General features: G+C 31.7%; 1 protein-coding gene across 2 annotated transcripts; it reads right to left on the reverse strand.

Moving 5' to 3' along the window:
* Nucleotides 1–3,865: 3,865 nt before the first annotated feature.
* LOC138395834 (beta-defensin 110) lies at nt 3,866–18,680 on the reverse strand. Of its 2 annotated transcripts, none has more exons than XM_069488819.1 (2): nt 18,581–18,680; nt 3,866–3,999 (listed from the first exon to the last, which is right to left on the reverse strand). In XM_069488819.1, the coding sequence occupies exons 1-2, from the start codon at nt 18,633–18,635 to the stop codon at nt 3,866–3,868; spliced, it is 189 nt and encodes a 62-aa protein (XP_069344920.1). In that variant the 5' UTR covers nt 18,636–18,680. The 2 variants fall into 2 exon arrangements, with proteins under 2 accessions (XP_069344920.1, XP_069344919.1); XM_069488818.1 differs by lacking the exon at nt 18,581–18,680 and adding an exon at nt 5,086–5,140.
* Between the last annotated feature and the right edge of the window lie 3,455 nt (nt 18,681–22,135).

Genomic DNA, 22,135 nt, shown 5'->3' on the forward strand with positions numbered 1-22,135 from the left:
TCAATACTTCAAAACAGTGTTTTAAATAAGCCAGATTCAAAAAGGAAAAATGTTGATGGTGTATTAACTTACAAAAGTGAAAAGGCAAATGCATAAATGTGTTTTATATTTAATTTTTTTGATAAATTATTTTTTAAAGAGTGGACAAATTTTCAGTAATAAAACAAGGCATTGTACAAAGTGCGTGTGTTCTAAATCAACAGATATCTGCTGCAAAATAAATTCTGCCACATCTTACCTATATGTGCTATAGTCACTTGAAATCTTTTTATTCTTGTGTGTAACTATGAAATAAGAATAACAGTCAGCTTTACAAATATGTGAATTCAGTAAGATAATAATTGTGAAAACAATCCATAAACTTAACAATATTTTATAAATAATAATATACTACATCAGAATTAACTACATGACTTGTTTATGGAAAGTGCTCTTTTATGTAGACTTTTATTTAAACTTCAGCATAATTAGACATCCCTAGAAAAATAATATTCAAAATAAATAAATTTTAATGGGAAGAGAAAAAATTTATACACTGATTTTGGCATATATTTTGAAAGCTTCTGGAAATCTTAGTTAGTGTGAGACACCATGGACTGCTCCTGTAATGTAATTCTTTATGCACAAATCATAGAGACAACTTAGTAGGTAAAATCTCACAACTAACCCTATGTAGTTGAGTCAATGTAAGTTTTTTCAAGGTCTGTGGTATGATTCATACTCCCAAGGAAAATGTTTAGTGTAGATCTTGATGTTTCAAACTAATTAATTTTCCTTTAGTTGACTTCCACTCCCACCTCAGAGCAGCAAGTGAGAATATGAAAATGTCAGTTTTGGAAGGTTTCTGATCTTTCTGGTCAGACTCATTAAGTCCTTTAAAATGGTTACATTTCTTCATTATAGTAAATGGTTATTTTAATGCACATTGGTATAAACAAATAAAAAAAATTAGAAAATCCCATCTAAGTACTTAAGGAAGCTCTGGTTTCCCTTCATCAAACACTGAAGAATGGGAAATATACCTAAAGTATATTCTACATCATTCAAAACACTAGAAAAACCTAGGTTGCTTGCAGGGGCAATTCCAGATCTCTGCTAGAAAACCTCATGCCAGCAATCACTTTTCAGTGGCCAATAACAAAAGATAGGGATGACAGCGGTTTTCTCATCAGATATAATGCAAGCTTGAAGACAATGGAGCTGTGGCTTTAAGATATTGAAAAAAAAAAAAAAGCAACAATAAACTGTCAGCGTTGGATATTGTTTTTAATTCAGGAAATATATCATTCAAGAAACAAGTCAAAATAGAAAATTTTGAGACATAAAAAGCTGAAAGAATTGATTAGCAGAAATATTAAGAAATATAATGGGAAGTTCTTCAAATAGAAAAAAAATAATAGCAAATGAAAAATAGATCTAAACCAAAGATAAAGAGCACCTAAAGTGGTAAATCTCTAGAGTTTCTTCTTATTACTTAAATCACTTTAAATAACAATTAATTACTTAAAGTCAAAGTAATAATAATGAATTTATAAACTATATAGAAGTAAAATGTATATAAACAATGGCACAAAACCAGGAGGGGAGAAATGGAAGTATATTCTTTTAAGGTTATTATATTAATACTATATGTGAAGTATAGTATCACTAGAAGGCAGAATGAAGAAAATAAAGATATCAACTTTAAATACCAAAACATACGGTAAAATAACACAATGTATTAGAGGATAAAATCCTAAAAAATGCACAATTGATTCAAAAGTAGGCAGTAAAACAGGACAATAGAGACAAATAACAAAAGGAATAAATAGGAAACAAATTGATAAGATGATAGGTATTAACAAAATATGTCAAAATCACATTAAATGTTCATAGCTAAGTACCTAATTACATGCTACCTATAAGGAAAATGCACCAAATACAAAACACAAATAGGTTGCAAATGAAAGGATGGGAAAGTATATATTATGCTAAAATTAATCAAAAGAAAGTTAGACAAAGTCAGGCACAGTGTTGTGTGCCTATAATTCTAGCTATGTTGGAGGCTGAGGCAGGAGGATTGTGTGAGCCCAGGAGTCCGAGGCCATTCTGGGCAACGTAGCAAGAACTTATCTTAAAAAAATAAAGTGAAAGTTAAAAGAAATTAATATATTTCAAACAAACAATATCACCAGATATAAAAAGTTCATTTCATAATGGTAAGTTAATTTATTAACGGGAAATAAAAATCCTAGACATTTATACATCTAATCACAGGGATTCAAAATACATGAAGGAAAAACTAATAGAACTGCAGAGAGAAATGGACAATTTCAGTTATAAGTAGTGATTTCAATATGCCATTTTCAATGATTGATAGAGCATATAGGCAGTGTTATTTCAAAAATATTCAAGCAACTTGACCTAATTTAAATTTTTAGATCATCCCAAGACATAGGAGAAGAATATATATTTTCAAGTGATCAGAAAACATTTACCCAGATACACGATATTCTGGACCATAAAACATGTCTTAATAAATCAAAAAAATTCAAATCGTGCACAGTATGTTCTCTGATAATAAAGTAATTAAATAGAAATCAATCTTAAATTTCCAGAAATAGCTGGAAAATTCTAAATATTTGGAAGGTGACACATTTTTGAATAATTCATGGGTCAATAAGTTGAAAGGAAATTAGAAAGAGTTTAGGAATTATAAAAATGAAATACAACATGTAAAAATAAGTGTGATGAAGCTAATTAGTGCTTAAAGAGAATTATATACTGTTAAATGCCTGGGTTAGAAAAGAAGAAATGTCATAAATTAATGATGTCAGCTTCCATCTTAAGAAACTAGAAAAATAAAAGCAAATTAAAACCCAATTAAGAAGAGGTGAAATTAATAAACAATTTTTTTTAACAATCTGAGAAAAATCAAGGGAAGAATCAGAGTCATTGAAAAGGTTAATAAATTTGATAATCTTCTATCCAGAATACTCAGGCACAAAAGAGAAACACTATCCCAAGTGCCAATATCAAGAATATGTGGAAGGATTGCTTGAGGCCTGGGTACCTAACTAGCCTGGGTAACATAGCAAGACCCCACTACTACCAAAAAAAAAAAAAAAATTAGCCAGGCATTGTGATGCAGGCCTCTAGTCACAGATACTCAGGAAGGGGGCTCTAACTCTCAGACCTTGTTATTTATCCCTTTGCTGTGCTGTGAATAATAATTAATTAACCTACTGAGAAAGTACGATTAAACTATTAATGTTCTATTAGTTTATTAATAATTAACTACCAATGATAGTTCTATTATTAAACTATTAAAATATACCAATATCCCCAAAGCACAATAATTGATTAAAGGTATACAAAAAATCTTTAGACAATTCAAGATTGGAGAGTCTCACATTTGAAAAGAAGAAGACACATTTTTTTTTTTTGTTAAAGAAGAATGAAAGGAGATACATATATATATACACACACAAACACATACAGAAAGATTTTGGTGTAGAAACAAGGATATAGGAAGATAACTGTGATATTCATAGTAGAGCTGGCAATAAATTCACATACATATATTTAGAGAGGGAATAGAGTAACTTAGATAGGTAGTATGAAGGTCTGGGTGGAAAAGTGGCAATAATGGGAATATAAGCATAGAGTCTGTTCTCTTGCTTGATTAATAATGTTCACCCCTCTGAAATACAAAAATCCCCAATAAAGTAGAGACTAAATTTCTTTGTATGTAAATAGACATATTTAGGATTTAAAGTTCATATTTCCTTTAAGTAGTGCAATTTTTTTTTTACCTACTCTTGAGTACGTAAGTTGCATCTCTGTTCCAAATTTGATGCTTGGTATTACTTCTGTTTTCCAGAGTTTATATGCAGCACTGATTTCTCCATTTAATGCAGTATCCATAATCATATTCATCATCATCACAAAATGTTTTACATATTCCTCTCACTTTTTGGCATCTCTCAAATCTATACTTTGGTTCAAACTCACTTCTGGCTGTAATCAAGAAAGATGTTTAACGTTATCAGTCTATTATTAATTTGGAGGAGTTTCTTAATAAGGAAAGACAGAAATTGTTTTAGTCATGAGATCACGTGCCTGCAAGACGGAAATATGGAACGTCAAGTTGTTCGATAGCACAATTGGTCAATCATTTTGGAAAGTGCCAGAGCGACAAACATTTTACTTGCATAAAATGTGTATGACCTTATCTTGCAGTTTACATCAATACTAAACTTCATCTGGTTCCCAGGGGCTCTTAAAATCCTACCTTTATTTTTCTCTACTTAATAAGATTAGATTTGCACTCCCATGTTTTCATTAAGATAATGTGTATAGTTCTCTAAAAAATTGCAATTTTCATTTTCAAGTTTTTTCCATATTTAAACCTAATCTTACTGCCTTTTCACAGTATCACTTGTCCAATGCTTTGTTCTCCATTACAGATCTTATTCTTAATTGAAACTTTCTTTTTTTATACTAAAACAAATGGATCTGCCTCTTTCAGCAGTCTGTAGTAACACTTAATGAATAAATGCCATACCATAACTTAGTACGTAATTATATGAATTTTTCTTAAATATTTATTTTTTTTCTTGCAGTTAAAAAATTTAAACACCTATATGATAGTTCTAATTAGTTCTGATTCTTCCTCTTAACCCTTGTAGTCCAATAATTGGAACAAGTGGTCATCCAACTCCTTAATGATAGAGCCATTTACTGAGAAAACTAAAAACTAAAGTAATTTAGATATACATGCAGAAACACAGCTTTATTGTGCACTACATATCTAGCAAAAAGGAGGAACCCCACATTAGTCTTCTAGTTTGTTGTGAATCATCTAAGACAATAAAAAGAAAGATGTTCTGTGATTCTAAAATCACAGCTTTGTATTCATACATTAAACTACAGGAAATGGAGGCAAATAATTTGGTTACTCTAGCATTTTATTGTTTTTAATATTTCAATTGTACTGCAATAATGCCTCTAGAATGTAAAAAGACTTTGGAGTTAGACACATTTTTATTTTCCAATTTTATCATTGTACTTACTTATCATTGGTCGGTCAGTACATCTATCTGCATGACATAATAATCACAAATATATTTTGAATATTAAATTTTATATGTATTTTCATGTATCAGGAAACATAAACAAAAATAATTTCATTAAAATTTGGAGAATGAATTGACTTGAATTTAGATTTAAATTTGGTAATGTCTGCACGTAGAATCTAATTGCAAAAAATCCAACTGAAATTTAGAAAGATGTTTCATTTTAACTCAATATGGCAGGTATTTATTTGAGTATCTGGTATTCTCCAGGTATTAGGCTAAGAACTGGAAAGAAACTAGAGAAGACTTCTAATGTACTAGCTTTCTCGTCCTTAATGAAGTTGGTAGAAAGAGAAAAAAGTTAAAGTGGAAGAGACTGGCAGGTGGGTTTGAAAGGTGAATTTATTTACTTTTATAGGAAATAATAAGCTAATTCATGAAAATAGAATCCTTTGAGACTGATGAATTTTTTGATGAAATCTAAAGTCCTTTCAGAGTCATATTTGGTATAATTAAAAGTAGGGAAGAGAGTGATGCATGGTCACATTTTTAAGTTAATCACCATTTCTTAGCCATTGTATTTTGTCAACCCATTATATCTATGATGATTTTTAGGAAATATTAAAACCAGGAAAAAAAGGTATAGATTTATAGTAAGCAATAGTAAATTAAAAATGTACTAATGTTGTTTTAATTTATCATTATTTGAAAGAATAAGAATGTTTTGAATCATGAAGAAATCTATAGAATCATATGGAAACAAAAGGCAAGCATTGCAAAATGGGTTCTGTTGCTTATTATTTCTTTGCAAATAATATATCATTATAGAATCAAAGCTTTTTCATGTGTAAATTATGAAAGAAAATAACACCTCAGTGTTGTTATGAAAATTGACTATGTAAAATGTATGAAAGCAATTTTTAAACTGTGAAATACTATGCAAATGTCATGCATGAGTACATGAATATTTATGTGAGATGATTGAAACTAGGTGAAATATATCACATAAAAACAAAAATGAATGACTGGAAGAAGGACCCATAGCATCTCTTTCACTCACATACTCTTGCACACATTTTGTACATCACTGGAGAAATGGGACCCATGACAACTATTTTTCATGAAAAGAGAGAAAGGCAAATGATAGTTTGGGGCCTCAATCAGGGGAATATATTCCAGAAAGTTTTCCAGGAGTCTTGGCAAGAGTGAGGTACCATAAATATGGTGGAGTTGTATTGTGGACAGCAACAAGATCTTGCATATACGTACATTGGGACAACCCTCTCAGGAAACCAAGGGTTAAAACGTATTGGCTCCATACAGTTGATTCAATGTTAGTTTTCCCAAGTTTCGAGGGGGTTTTTTCCTCCTCCCAGGAGAAATGTCTGGTATACATCTGCCCAGCTCCTAACAAATAACTTTTGTGAAGGTGACTTCACCTATTTAATTATGATCCTGGAAAATAGACAGGCAGAGTTGATAGTAGAAGACAGTAGGTTTTGGAGGATGTTTGCTCTTGCTAGGTACAAGCTGAGATCAAGGCAGGAGAAATGCCATGGATCAGCAGAAAGTTTGAAAGGATATGATCTTTCAAAATCAGGTAGTACTATGCTTCAACCTAGATATTTTATTAGTTGTGTTATATAGAACAAAATGATTTAGTCCATTGGACTTCAGTTTCCTCATTAAATTGATATTTTTGTGAAATTTTAAAAGGTATAATGAGGTATATAAAAACTGCTCTTATAGTGTTAAAAATTAATAAGCCCTCAAAATCAGGTTATTATTATTTTCTTTGTCTTCATTTCCTGTTTGGATTCACAATAAAATTTGATGCTAAGTGAATTACTTTTATTCATTTTTTTATACACTACTATAACATTGTTACTAATATTTACACTCTGCTATCTATATGTGTAAATATCTATCTAAATATACATAATGTTACAGTTTTTGCTATAGTTTAAGCACAAAACCTCTGGTCTTAAAGGTAAAGTAGACCAAGCCCACTGCCTCATTCACTGATTTATTTCAGCATATCGTAAAATGCTTGAAACAAGATACTAAACAAATGTGTTAAATAACTAAAAAAATGACTGAGTAAATGAATGGATGGAACCTAATTTATATTTCATAATGAAAAACTCTCTGTGCTTTATTACAAGCTCTCCATCACTTATTTCCTGAGTCTATTGAGCAATTGATTGAAGCTCTATATTTCTTTTCTTAACTGCAAAGTGTGTTTGATAATACTTCAGAGGGTTGTATGGCAGTCAAATGAGGTAAGAGATAGGGAAATATGTGCAGCCCATAATTCATAAAGTAAGCTTTTATTGCCAATAGTATGAGTGGCATATAAACAGTGGCAGGTTAAAATAACCCTTTCTTAATTTACCTGTTTTTCTCTACTTTTACTATTAAATGTAGAGAATGCCCTCTCTTGTGATTGACACAATCCACATTTAGTAAGCAACTGCGTTGTACTCAGTCCTGTGCTAAGTAGAGACAAACATGAATGAAATATTTAAGCCCTTCACCTCCAAAAGAAAGTTAATATTTATTGGGAAATGAGGATATAAATGTGGAAAAAATATAATATCACTTTTAAAGGAAATTTTGAGATATAAATAAAATGGCCTCACAGCACAAAATAAAGAGCTCTAATCTCTTCCTGAAAAGTCTATTTTACTATTAATACTACTACAACCACTACCAACAGCTATGTTTATTAAGTGTTCCTTATGTTTCAGGTTCTTTACCAAGCAATTTATATTCATTGTCTGATTTAGAAATAGGTATAATCCTTCTAATTTCACCCATAAGGACAACTGAAGTTAAGAACTCTGCACAAGGTATCAGAGGGAGTAGGAGAGAGAATAGGATACAAAGCTAGGTTTGTTGCACTCAAAAGCAAGTATATGTTTCGTTGCTTCACTTGATTGTTGACTGGGTGTTGAAAATCTAATAGCATATTTTTTAAGAAATTTTGGAGATAGTCTTACAACAAAGATAAATATCCTAGCATAGCTATCATGTTTTCAAGAATTTGGGATCTATGCAGAATTATGTGACTTTTTAACATGAACTTCAGAAATGCAAGGAAATCAAACTTGGCATAGGTGGCAAAAGGCCCTCCAAACTGAGGAGTTGAATATTATCATAAATGGAGTGATAAACTGAAGAGATTTTAAGCACCATTTTTTCTCATCGAGGGAGAGAATAGAGAAAATTTTATAGCAGGAAATCTGTGCGGGAGATTATTAAAACAGTCTTAAATAGAAAATGATGCGAAAGATAATTCAGTTAATGGGACTTGAAAATAAAGTGAATCTAACAGATATTTCTGAATTAGAAGCAACCCAATTTGATAAATTTTGGATTTGTTCTGAAAGGACCTGGGAAGTACAGTAGCAATAATACCAAGCGTTTAAGCTTTTAAAAATTTGTGATTGATAATGACAATGATGTCTTAGCCCTTAAAATTGTACGGTTGATAGTGAAACAGAGAATAAAAGAGATGGAACAGGCTTTAGCTTTTGTGAAAAATGAGAGTTTATTTTGGTCACACCAAGGTTAAAGATTTTGGGGGCTATCCAGGTAAGTTCTGTAAGTAGTAATAAATATAACTTTGTGGTTTGGAAAGAAGAGTGAGAAAATGTCTTTTGATAGTAGAAATCATTGGAATTAACAAAATAATCTAAAAAAAGCATATATAAACCAGAGAAAAAAGGGATTCAGGGACAAAACTTTGGAGGCCATGTTTAGGAGACTCTCAAAAATAGAGAATAATTGTTAAAATATCAGTCAGCTCCACTATGTGTTCAGGAGAAGTTCAGCAAGATAAAGAATTAAAATAGGCCTTTGGGTTTGCTTTTAGGAGAACATTTCTAATATGGGCAAAAAGATTTTCAGTTAATTGTTGTATGGAGGGAAGAGTGTGTAAGAGTGTATAAGAGTATGAGTCTAGGCTTCTTTTCAAGAAGTTTGGTGAAGAACAGAATAAGGCAGATTAGAAAAGGCATGCCTCAAATCATGGTTTTGGTGTGGCAAAGTCATAACATGTAACCAAAACGTTTGTACCCCCATAATATCATGAAATAAATAAATAAATAAAAGTAGCTTGAAGGAAAAAGAAACAAGATAAGGGAGGTTATTTTTTAAGATGAAAGAGACTTGAGAATTACATGAAATGGCTGAAATTTTTAATGATTTTTGACTCATAAAAATGGCAAAGTCATATGGCCCAATATATAAAAAGAAACAAGATCAACAACAAAGGAGAAGATGTTGATGCAGGAAATAGGACAGTTGTAAAGGATGCTACCAGTCAATTGAACCTTCTACTCCTCTTGAAGATTTTGTTACACTTCCTTGTCTCTCCTCACAGTGCCAAAACATCCTTCCCATCTTTACTCTTAGCCAATGGTCTTGCTGCCTTCTTCAATGATGCAACTGAATATTCCTAAGAGTCTTTCCCTAGACTTTAACCACCAAATTAACCCCCCTCTGAGAATCTATGTCTGTATATTCTGTCCTTCCTTCATATTAATGAAGACAGGGTCTCCTTACTCCAGTGAAGAAATCATCCATCAATCCATGTGTTAAATGCCAACCCATCTTGCCAACTCAAAAAATGACTGTATCCATTCTGGTTTTCTAACTGCCTGTTTCACACAACAACTTGTCAAATCTCTAAGATACGTCAAATTTTACATGTCCAAAATTGAACTAGTCTAACTCAAACTTGTTCCACCTAATATTCTGTCTATCTTAGTCAATGGCAAAACTCAATCTTATAAATTGCTCAGGAAAGAAATCTTGGAGTCATTCTTGACCCTTTCTTTTTCTGACAGCCAAAATTCAGTCTCTCATAAAATCTAGCAAACTCTACCTTTAATATATCCCGAATCTTACCATTCCTCATTATTTTCATTCTTATGAACTGAGGTACCATAATTTACCATCCACATTATTTTCTACCTACATTATTTTAATAGCCTCCTAACTCAGTAAAGCACTCAGAGAGGCTTTTTTTATTTTTAAACAAAATTCAAATCATATCTCTCTTCTGACTAAAACCTTTTGAATTCCTCTCAGAATAAAAGTCCAATCCTATCTAATCCTAGACTAATTCTAGTTTCTAAAACTCCCTGGGTAATCTGTCAACACATTTTCTCTCTGATCTCCTCTCCTAGGATTCTCCTCACTGTTTACTAGCAACCCTTGCCTTCCCAGGAGTTCCTCACAAATTTCAGGTGTGCTCCCATGACCACTTATTAATTTTCAACTTTTTGCTTAAATGTTACCTTCTCAATAGGCCTCCATGAAAAATCATATTTAAAATTACTACAGCCCAGCAGCATTTTGGGCCCCTTCATTGTATTTTACTTTCTTTTATGTAACACTTTTCATCTTCTAACATACTACATAATTTGCTTATTTATGATATTTACTCTTTATATATGTCTTCGCCCACTAGACTATGAGCTCCATAAAGATGGAATATTGTCCCTTTTGTTTATAGATATTTCCCAATCTTACTGCATTCTGACACATCATAGATGCTCAATTAATACTTATTGAATGGGTAAATATTTGAGGAAAGTTATGTTGAATTCAGTGTCCAACAGTGTCCAATCCATGTTATGAACTGACATTAATTTTTTGAGAGGAATATCCCACATCTTATTTATGTTTGAACTCTATCAAATTGGATATTACTTAAAACTCAGTTTGTAGTCAATATCAGTTTCTTAAGCCAGGAACTATAATTTTTTAGCTCCAAATCCAAAACCCAGGATAGTATGCCTGAGAAGAAGTAAGACATTTATGAAATATTTCATGAATAAATAAATTGCTAATTGGAATTACAGCTTGTTCTTGAGATAAAATAAATTCTGCTGTAGGTTGGGTTTGAATACATAATATCAAGTCGGATTTTAATTTCTCTCCTCCTAGTCAGTGCTGGAATTTGATGGTGATAAATTTCATTTCAATATAATATTTTTAATTGACTCATATGGGTGTTGAAGTACCAAATAAAAGCAAAAATATCCAACACTTGGTGATATCTATTCATCAGTGTCACTGCTCAAGACTCACAGAAAACTAAAAGTGAAGGGATACAAGCTGTTATGAAAATTTATATTCTGGGCCAAATGAAGGAAAAATATGAAACTTTCAGTTTTTTAGAACTAACTAGCTTCAGATTATCTAGCTCTTTTGTCAGTTCATACAATGAAAATTACACTATATTTGCAACAAAATTGCCAGAAATCTTCCCATTCATAAGCATTTGCTTTTTTTTTCTGGTCAGGGGCAGTCATCCTTTTGTTGATAAATTACAAAGTTGGACACATGTAATTTCTGGGGGCAGAATAATTAGTAAAACATTTATTTCTTTAAGAAAATATTCTATAGAATTTCATCAAAGGGTTTCTAGAGTTTTCAGTCTTGATATTGCACACAGAAAACACTTAAAAATGTCCTCAGGGAAGGATATTAATTTCATAGTTAATGTACATAGGTTCACATTCTACTTCAAGTTTTTTACATTTGTCCCTTGAGCTGAGTTCAGTGGCTGGTAGCTTGAATATACACTTGACTACACAAGGAAAGACCATCTCAGAAATTTAGATGGGTTTGGTTTCTCTCTATCAAGTACTGAAGAATAGAGTGTATGCCAGTAATCACCACAGCCTAGTTTATGTGCAAAGATGCTTCAGTAGTTTTCTAGAAAACCTCTCATCATCTTCAACTTCTTGGTGGCTTCTAACAAGCTCAATTTTTATTTTACCCATGTTGATAGTATATTAGGCCTCTTAATTTTCTGCTTTATGAGTCTTAATGTAGTGATGGCTCAGTCTCTCGTTAGGTAAGAAAAATACTAATCAAACTTTTATTTCAAGCATTTAATTTTACTAATCTCTTTCCTGACATGGCTAATATATTCATTATCTAAAAATTAGGCTGACTTTTTTTTCCTGGAGCCATCAATGTAGCATCTCTAGACCATATATAATCATATATGAAAATTTTGAATAGATAATTATTCTCATACTACACAGAAACTATTATTGGCTACCTGAAAATGTTACTTTTTTCTTTTTAAATTTTTGTGAGAATGAGTGCTTAAATTTATAAATCAATAGTTCTCAGCCAGGTGTGATTTTGTCCCCTCCCCCAAAGGGGATATTTGGCAGACATTTGGTAGACATTTTTGATTATCACAATTAGGGGAAGGGATGCTATTAGCATCTAGTGCATAGAAGCTAGGGATGCTGGAAAACATACAATGAAGAAGATGCCTTCCACAATAAAGGATTATATAAGCCAAAATATCAATAGTGTCAAGGTTGAGAAACCCTGTCATAAATAAATATTGTAAAAATACTTTATATTGCAAAGAAACCTATTAAATAGTCAAAGACTATTTTAAATGATTGAAATCTATGAAAAATAATACATTAAGGTTCCAATATGTGCTTAGTAAAGAATTGCTTCCTAATAGAGCTCATGCTTATTAAAATAAACCACTAAAAATTCATCAGTCCTTTGTGATAGAAATATATATATATAGCAATTTTACCTAAATAGGGAAAAATTATTTCCCCATGGATGTCATTGTTATCAATAATGCTTGGTATGAAAATACTTAGATTTCATATCTGCATTTGGAAAAGAGAATGGATTCACAGAGATGCCTTAATAAAAATACCAAGACAGTAGCTTGTCCCTGGAGATCTTTGATTTATCATATATTTCTGAGTGTAAGTCTGATCCATATATCTGTGTTCAATAAATTTTGTTTTTCCTTAGTTAACTGCCAAAAGATTATTTAATTTTATCGGGGGGGGCTTTTGTTATTATGTGGTATTGATAATGTTTCTTGAGAATTTTCAATTAATGCAAATAGCTAAATTGGATTGCTAAACTCATAAAAGAAAGAGAATTAGCATTTTTTAGTGGAAACTATATGGTACAGATGTATTGTTGAGATGTTGTAGGGAAACATGCTGTGAATACTCAGCGGCAGTGGCAAAGGAACTGGGGCAGAGTGAAGCTGAAAAGTGAAGGTTACTGCTCCTTCCTTTTGTTGTATATTTCCTCAGACAGGGCCATCTCTCAAGACTGAAGAGCTGAATTTAACTCTTAGCCATAATTTCTTACTTCCTCGGCCTAAATTTTTAATTATGTATAGTCTCCTCTCCTTCTTGAAATTCTTCTCTTCCCTTTTTATCCCCTTTTCTGTTCCTTGATACGTATTTTTCTTTACTAAATAATAAATGAGAGTAGACACTGAAGCTGGCTATGGTTTTCCTCTGCTCTACCATTCCTACATTCTGGTCATTCTCTCACGTCAGCTATGTCTCTCTCTCAAGAAAGATCTGCACTCTCAATGTCCAGAGTCCAGTGGATTTATATTTTTTCATTGGGTAATCTTAGAGCACATTTCTATTGAAAGCTTGTATCTCAGAAATATGTTTCTTCAATTTTTTGAAGGGTTTCCCACCACATTGCTCATGTCAACTACCATGAGACACAGAACTTTGGGGAGTTCTCAAGGAACTTCCATAAAATAAATTCTGCTACTTCTGGTACCAATAAATCAAGAGAAAAATGTAATGTCAAGGTACCAGATGTGGGTGTGAAATAGAACCACTTCTGCATGATTCATTATTACATTTTATTTAATTATTTGTGTATTATAGAGACACATAAGCCTTGAAGGACGTGCTGAGAAGACTTAATAACAATGGTCCTCTCTTCTTGGAGCATATGTCTCTTTTCTTCTGTCATCCTTCTGTCTGCAAGCAGCAGTGAGTTCCAGGTCTCATGCAGTAAGCAATCCTAACTTCATTTTCATGACACTCACTTTTACATCGACCATTACCCTTTACGCATTCTCTCCTCAAATCCAAGCTACCATACTCGGGGTATCTCCTTCTGGCTGTAAGAAGGAAAGAATGACTGAAATTAGCAATCTAGCTATGACACACTCATGTTTTAAAAGGAGAAAGTCCAAGAAGCAAACTATTATAGAGTGAAAATCTTCACCTACTAAGGAAATCTTAAGGGAATCTACTGTTTTTTGGTGCAAGGTGCATCCTAGAAATCAAAAAGTGTCTTGGACCTAAGTTAGGTGTTTGAATTTGCAGCCTTACAGCTTCCTGGACAGTGGCCAAGGGTAGTGCCCAAAGTCAATGGTAAAAACTTAATCATAATTTATCCTCTGTCAGCCTCTGTCTCTACAATCATCTAATTGCATTTGGGCTGCTCCTTTTTTGTTCTTACAACCGTTATTTAGACTGAAAGTTGTGCTTTATGAATTCTTCTTCAGGGGATTTCCACTGAGGCTTGATTTTACTTTTCTAAAATGCTGCGAGCTAAGCAATACTAAGCAATTTCTCTGAACTCCCACAACTCCAATGGATATTTTTGGGATTACTTTCCCAAAGAAATGATCTAACTCAGATACATGTCTAAGGACAGCATTGATAAAAAAAAAAACATGGGAGTGACTAGAAGGTGTAGCCATTTTTGGCCATTACATGATTTATAAAATTATCTTTCACCACTAGGTTTCTGAAATAATAGTAACTTAAAAAGAATTTCTCCTAATCATTGTTTGAGCTGTTAATCCTCTGGATAAGAAATCAATAAACTGTGGTCAGGGGCTAAATCCAGCCTGCCACCTATTTTTGTAAATAATTTTATTAACACATAGCCACACATTTATTAACACATTATCTACAACTTCTTTTGCATTAAAATTACATCACTGACATCACAAGGTTCATAAAACCTAAAATGTTTATTATCTTATTTCTAGAAAAAGTTCATAACTCACTCTGATGATTCTTTTTCTCATTAGTCATGAACGAATGAGGGAGGGATTTGTAGCTGAGGTCACAAGGACATTCTGACAATATTGGAAAGGCTGTCATGTAGAAGACATTTGTCTTTTGCATGTCCAGAAGAGTAAAACTTCAACTAAAATTTGCACATATTTTGCAATGTATGTATATATATAAAATTTTCTATAAGTAATCACTTCACTCATGGTAAGATTAAGGAGAACTGCAGTGGGAAAATGCTAAGTTTTGCAGGTGGTTTACCAGAGGGTGCACTCAAATATTTTCATATACAAAAGCAAATAAATTTTGCCACTGTTTCCTGTCATTAATTAGGGGTTGGTGTTCTAATTAGTGTCTGTAAAGGCCAGGCCTTTCTGCTTAGACATTCTGTCTGCATTTCCAATGACAAGTGATGGTGAATATTAAAGCCTATTGCTGAATAAATAGACTCAGAACTACATTGTCTATGTCATTGATATTAATAGCTCATATAAAACTTAGTTTTTAAATTAATATTGGCTCTCTTCTCACTAAAACTGAAGAAATGGAGAGCATGAAGCAACTGAAAGAAACAAAAGCATAAAAGAAAATATAGTCAGCACAGTTTTAATGTTCACTTCAAGCATCACTTATTCTACATTTTCTGAGGAGTTATCAGTACCAAACCCACATGTGATTTGTCAGTGACGGAAACTTGAATCACACTCACCTTAGCCAAGAGTTCTATCATATTGACACTGTTGCTTAATATTCCACCTTGAACTGACCTTACCCCATCTCTTATTCATTCTTTGTCTTATTTCACCTTTCTAAAATACTGTCTTCTTTCTCCTCATTCTTATGCTACATGTGTCTCCAAGCTTGTCTTTATATTGCCGATATTCATTTTTGCAAGCATCCATCCACTTATTCAATTAGTATCTATTAAATATACTCCTTGTCAAGCTCTATGCCAGGTTCAAGGGCAAGGTCTCTCACCCTGAGCAATATTGACATTTTGGGTTGGAAAATTCTTTGCTCTGGGGGGCTTTCCTGACCATTGTAGGATATTTAGCAGGATCCTTGTCCTCTACTCACTAAATGCCAGTAGTACCCACCAGCTATGACAACCTAAAAGTTCTCCAGACATTGTTTAATGTTTCCTTGTTCACAAAGTTACCCCTTACTGAGAACCACTGTTCTAGTGATGCTGTGATAAGCCAAACAAATATTGTCAAATACATTGTTCAAATACTATCTTCTCTCTATAATCTCTACTGATCAATTTCAGGAAAGTAATATCTTCCTCCATTTCTCTCTCACTCTACTTTATATGTATCACTCATATTGCATTATAACATTCTAATATGATAAGAAATTTCTTTAAATATTATACCAAGTCCCACTTAATATGTAAGGGAAAAAATTCACTCATCTGCTTCTTTATTATTTAGGCTACCATTAACCTTGGAATCAGGGAAATCATCTTGGCCACCCTTTCAGCACAAAACTATACCATCCTACATTGAAAGTATGTGTCAAATTTAAAGAAAAGTGATTATTGGCCATAAAGCATTTTTCAATTTTGGAAATAAAGTAAAAAAGAGAGAGGGATGATAAAATTATTCCCCATTACTAGGCTTTCTGTGCACTTGTGACCACTAATAAATGAGGAAGAAAGCTAAGTTTTTTCAATGGAAATTTTCCTACATAGAAAATGTAAGGACTTTCATCTAGACATCTTTTCATCTATAACTGTCTGAGTGGAAAAAGAATGAGTGTTTCTACCTCAATTTTGAATAGGTACTTTCACCACCTAGAAGACTGAAGATGAGATATAAAAACAACTGAGGAACTCTAAGATTCATACATATGATATTTATTTTTGTTCAGTTTAGTTCAATTGCCATATCTTGGTGAAAGACACTATTTTAATTGATTTTTTAAAAAATTTCTATATTCTGCATCATACCTCCTCTAATTTTGTGAAGAAAATATGTACTTTGGCATTTTTTTTTTTTTACTATGAGTTTTTTTTTTTTTTCCAGTAATGGTAAGAGTTCATTAAAAGTTTTGTCCATGTGTGATAAAAATGGGCAATGATCTCACTGAAAATATATTAAAAGGTATACTAAAAGGTACTAACATTAATGTTGTAATTTATGTCACTGTATTCCTCGAGTGGCTTATAATTTCTAAATCTACAGGGGACATGAATTTTAAGTTTGTTGAATAAATTATTGGTAGGAATACGTGATGTGGCTGTTATGGGGAAAAATTAATATTAAAAATGTTTAGATAGTAATTTATTAATATTAGCTACTGTTGAAATGTGAAGAAGAAAAAAATTTATTACATATTGAAAGGTACACGGATGAATCTGTATTGAATTTAATTTTGTCCTTGTGAAGAGCTGGAATAAAAATCCACAGATCCTTTTTAAAACAATTTTTAAATGAAGAGAGAGGAAGTTATTCTCTTATTGAAATTAACTGCATTACTTTGTTATTTCATTGATGTATGGTCCCCATAAAGAATTTTATCCACTTGCAACCTTTAAATGATAATTTGTAAGTTTATTATGTGTGATGTTTTAGATAATTTTTAAGTTTATTATGTGTGAATTTTTAGATTGTCATCATGGCTTCATTAATATTCATAATGAGAGAATAAATTAACTTAGTCTCTTAGGCCACCACTGTGATTTCTGTTGGGGCATTAAGAAAAAAAAAAAAAAGCAGCCAGATATTGAAAAGAAGTATTGTCCTGAGAGTTAGTGAATCTAAATCTGATTTCATTGCCACTATCATAAACTCCATAGACTTTAGCTCATCCCTTAGGCTCTTTAAAGAGTAAGGGAGTAAAAGCAATGATCTCTACCTCTCCAAGACTTATTGTTCTATTTTTGTGCAATGAATACTTACACATTCATTTAGGAGAAGAGAAGCTTGTTACATACCTGATGTGAAGGGATAGTCCTTGGGGGAAAAAAAAATCTCACCAAAAATAGAGCTTGTGTACAAGGTATGACTCAACTTTCATGTGATCTGTAGTACTCAGACAAAAGGTAGTGATGAAAAATACTCAAAAAGAGGACAAAAAGGCATATAATTTGCTTATAGTATGAAGAACAGAATACTAAGAAAGAATTTTTGCTATTGAAAAGTAAACTGTTGGTATAGGTTAAAAAGACAGAAAAAATAAGCACTGAGCCATTTACCCCTTAGCAGTTGATTAGTAAATAGTATTTTTTCCAGTAAGGTATAGCATCCATCAATAATAGATTCTAAATAATTGTTACTGAATGAAGGTGATGGGCTAATGGAATAACCTTATTTTTTTAATAGTTTGTTTCAAAATCATTTTAGATTTACAGGAGAGTTACAAAGATTATAGAGCTCAACTTTCCCTTACGTTATAACTCACATACATGTGGTAATGTTTATTAAGATTAAAAAACTAATATTGATGTAATACTATTGAATAAACTACATTTTATTCACATTTCACCACTTTTCCCACTATTAACTTTTTTTTTCCCCCTATTCTGGAGTTCAATTCAAAATACCACATTATATTCTGTGTAATAATGTTTTAACACCAATGTTATCATTCTTTTAACCAGAAACAACTGACGTCTTCTCAAATTCATTAGTACAAATACCCCCATAAATATTTGCATGTTACCTGGTAAAACTGTGACCCAAAAGAGCAGAATAAAGAAAAAGAGATGAATCTTCATGGTAGACAGTTTCTTAGAAAAAAAGCGTCAACAGACCTTCTTTTTTAAGTCAGTTGTTTTGAAATAAGGAAACAGAAACAGAGATCCCTTTTATTTATAGATTCTCCTGGGAAGTACTTTTAACTACTGAGGCTTACCAAGAACAGGAACATTTGTATGCTTGGTTGAATAGTACCACACTCAAAGAAGGCGGTCACAAAAATTATTATTAAATTTTTTACACAGAAGTGAACTTGCTTGTGTTACCTTAAATAGACTTTCATAAAGACACAATCTTTAAGGGATTTTTATTTATAAGGGCTATGTGTTTGGATTGCTAAAACATTAAGATGAAAATTTTACAGTATTCTGATCCTCTGTTATATATTATACATAGTACTAAATATTCTAATGCTCTAGTATTAAATTGTTGAATTCCTGAATCATAGAATTTTACATCTAGAAGTTTTCATTAAGATCACTTTTGTTTTACAGATGAAGCAATGACAACCAAGGAGGTTAAGTGATTTTATTTCAATTAATATAATATGCAATCATTTAAATGATCAGGAAATTCTGCATTAACTAATAAGTGTAGGACATATTCTACATGGTAGGTCTTTAAGTATATTTATAAATTTTTATAATAAAGCATTTGATTTCAAACTTTGATGTTCAATATTTTAATTATGTTTATGGAGCTGAAAGTTCCATATCTGATCCAATTTACATGCTTACAAAGTCAATTATTTCAGATAAGTGAGGAAGAGCTAGAAGTTTTGCCCACTACTGAGAAGCTGATGTCATAAAGAGAGGCAATTATTCAATTCTGTCCTACCACAGAGTTAAGAGAATTTCTAGGACAGTGGTTGTTAAACTTTAGCTACATAAGAATCCCCAAGAGGGCTTGTTAAAGCCAGATTACAGGGCCCCAACCCTAGCATTTCTGATTTAGTAGATCTGGAATGGAGCCTAATAATTTGCTTTTCTAACAAGATCCTGGAATGCTAATGCTACTGAAAGGAGCCACATATTACTCTAGGAAACCTGACACACTTGTTCTATAAAACCTAAAAAAAATGAGTTACAGAGTTACAGAATCTATGGCAGAGATTAATCTGAGGCTGCTTAGATATTCTAATCAAATACTCTCATATTACAGGTAAGAAAAGTGAAATCAAGAGAGATCCATTTACTTGCCTACCAATGATTATCCTTTACAACAGATGCTTCATATTATAAAATATAAATGGAAACTTTGGAATCAAATCAAATGTGAGGAAATTAATTTAGCTATGTTTTCTTTCAGGGAAAGAAAAACAACTGATACAAAATATCTCATCAATAATGAAATACTTTGATTATATGTTGAAATTACATGTTTAAATGATAATATTTAATACATTGTGTTAAACAAAATGTATCATTAAAATTAATTTCACCTGTTAAAAATATTAATTAAATTATTTTTCCTCTGGGAGAAAAGAAAAGAAAAACAATTGAGAATTTAGCATTAGCTGATAAGAGGAAGACCACTTCAATATAGCACTAAGTAACATTTATTCAACAAATATTACTGAGCACTGAATTTCAGAATTCAGTTATCAATTTTAATTCATTCCACTGTAGTCAAAGAACATACAGAATACTCTGAAAGGATTCCTATTAATGAGAAGTAATCTGTTGGCATAGATAAAAACGAAGAAAAAGGTAACTATATCTCTAACACTGAGTCAGTTACCCTTTACCAGACCCGTTACTTATGCTAAAAAAATGGAAAAAGATATTCCATGCAAATATTAACCAAAAGAGAACTGGAGTGACTATGCTAACATCAGAGAAAATAGGCTTTAAGAAAAAAATTGTTGCTAAAGACAAAGAAGGACATTGAATAATGATAAAATGGTCAATCTATCAAGAAGATACAGTAATTATAAACATTTATATACCTAACATAAGCTCTCCAAAATGTCTGAAGCAAAATATAACAGAATTGAATGAAGAAATAAATAGGCAATGGAAAATAATAGTTGGAGACAGTAAGACAGTAATACCTCACTTTTGATAATGGATACGTTAACTAGATAGGTCAGTAAAAAAAAAAAAAAAAAAAAAAACACAAAAATTAAACATCATTGTAAACTAGCTAGACCTACAGATACCTGTGGAACATTTCACCCATCAAAGCAAATACACATTCTTCTCAAGTTAATATGGACGTTCTCTAGGGTAGCCATATATTAGGCTGCAAAACAAGTATCAATATATTTACAAATACATATATAAAATATGTTCTCAGACTACAGTGGAATAAATTAGAAATCAATAATTGAAGAAAAATGGAAAATTCACAGATATGAAGAAATTAAGTAATATACTCCAAAATAACCAGTGTTTCAAAAGTAAATCATAAGGTAAATTAGAAAATACTTAGCATAAATAACCACAAAAACACGATGTACCAAAACTTATAGGATAAAGTGAATGTACAGGGAAATTCAAGAGCCCCTAAGTAGCCAAAATAATCTCAAAAACAAATAAATAAATTGGACGACTCACACTTCCTATTTCAAAACTTACAGCCAAGCCACAGAAATCAAGACAGTGTGTTACTGGTGTAGGATAGACAGAAAAATCAATGGGATAGTATTGAAAGTCGAGAAACAAACCTGTACCTCTATATAAACTGATTTTTCATAAAAGAGCCAGGAAAATTCTATGGAGAAAGAATAGTCATTTCAACAAATAGTAAGGGGATAACTGCATATGCATATGAAAAAGAATGAAGTTTGATTCTTAAGCCATGTACAAAAATTAACTCAATGGAAAAAAATAAACACCTAAGTGTAAAAGCTAAAACTATAAAATTATTTTGAGAAAACATAGTTTTAAATCTTCATTATCCTGGATTTCTTGTTTTTTTTTTTTTTTTTTTTTTTTTTAACATATGACACCAAAGGAACAAGCAACAACAAAAGTAGATACATTGCACCACCTTGAAATTAAAATCTTTGCACTTCAAAGAAAACTCTCAAAAAAATAAAAAGACAACATAGAGATGGGAGAAAATGTTTTGAATTATGTATTCAATAAGGGTATAGTATACAAAATATATGAAAAACTCTACAACTCAATAGTAAAAAGACAAATAACCTAAATAAAAATTAGCAAAATATTTGATTAGACAGTTTTCCAAATAATATATGCAAATGGCCAAGAAGCACATGAAAATAAGTTCTGTAGCACCTGTAGCCCCAGTTACTTGAGAGGCTGAGGCAAGAGGATCAATGTGATTAGTCATTAGAGAAATGCAAATAAAAACCACAACAAGATATCACTTTACATCCACTAAGATAGCTATAATTAAGGGGAAAAAAAACCAGAAAATAGGAACCCTCATATATTGCTCGTAAGAATGCAAAATAGTTCAGCCACTGTGGAAAACAGTTTGGCAGTTACTCAAGAGTTAAACCCAAAGTTACCACATGACTCAGCAATTCCATTTCTAGATATATGACCAA

Source organism: Eulemur rufifrons, chromosome 15 (genome assembly GCF_041146395.1).
Source record: "Eulemur rufifrons isolate Redbay chromosome 15, OSU_ERuf_1, whole genome shotgun sequence".
Lineage (NCBI taxonomy): Eukaryota > Metazoa > Chordata > Mammalia > Primates > Lemuridae > Eulemur > Eulemur rufifrons.

Bases quoted from the DNA above. Each gene is read 5' to 3' on its own strand.
- LOC138395834 (XM_069488819.1), bottom strand. From the start codon at position 18,635: ATGAAGATTCATCTCTTTTTCTTTATTCTGCTCTTTTGGGTCACAGTT. The intron at 4,000-18,580 runs GTAACATGCAAA...TCTTGATTACAG, and splicing joins TTGGGTCACAGTTTTACCAG to CCAGAAGTGAGTTTGAACCA.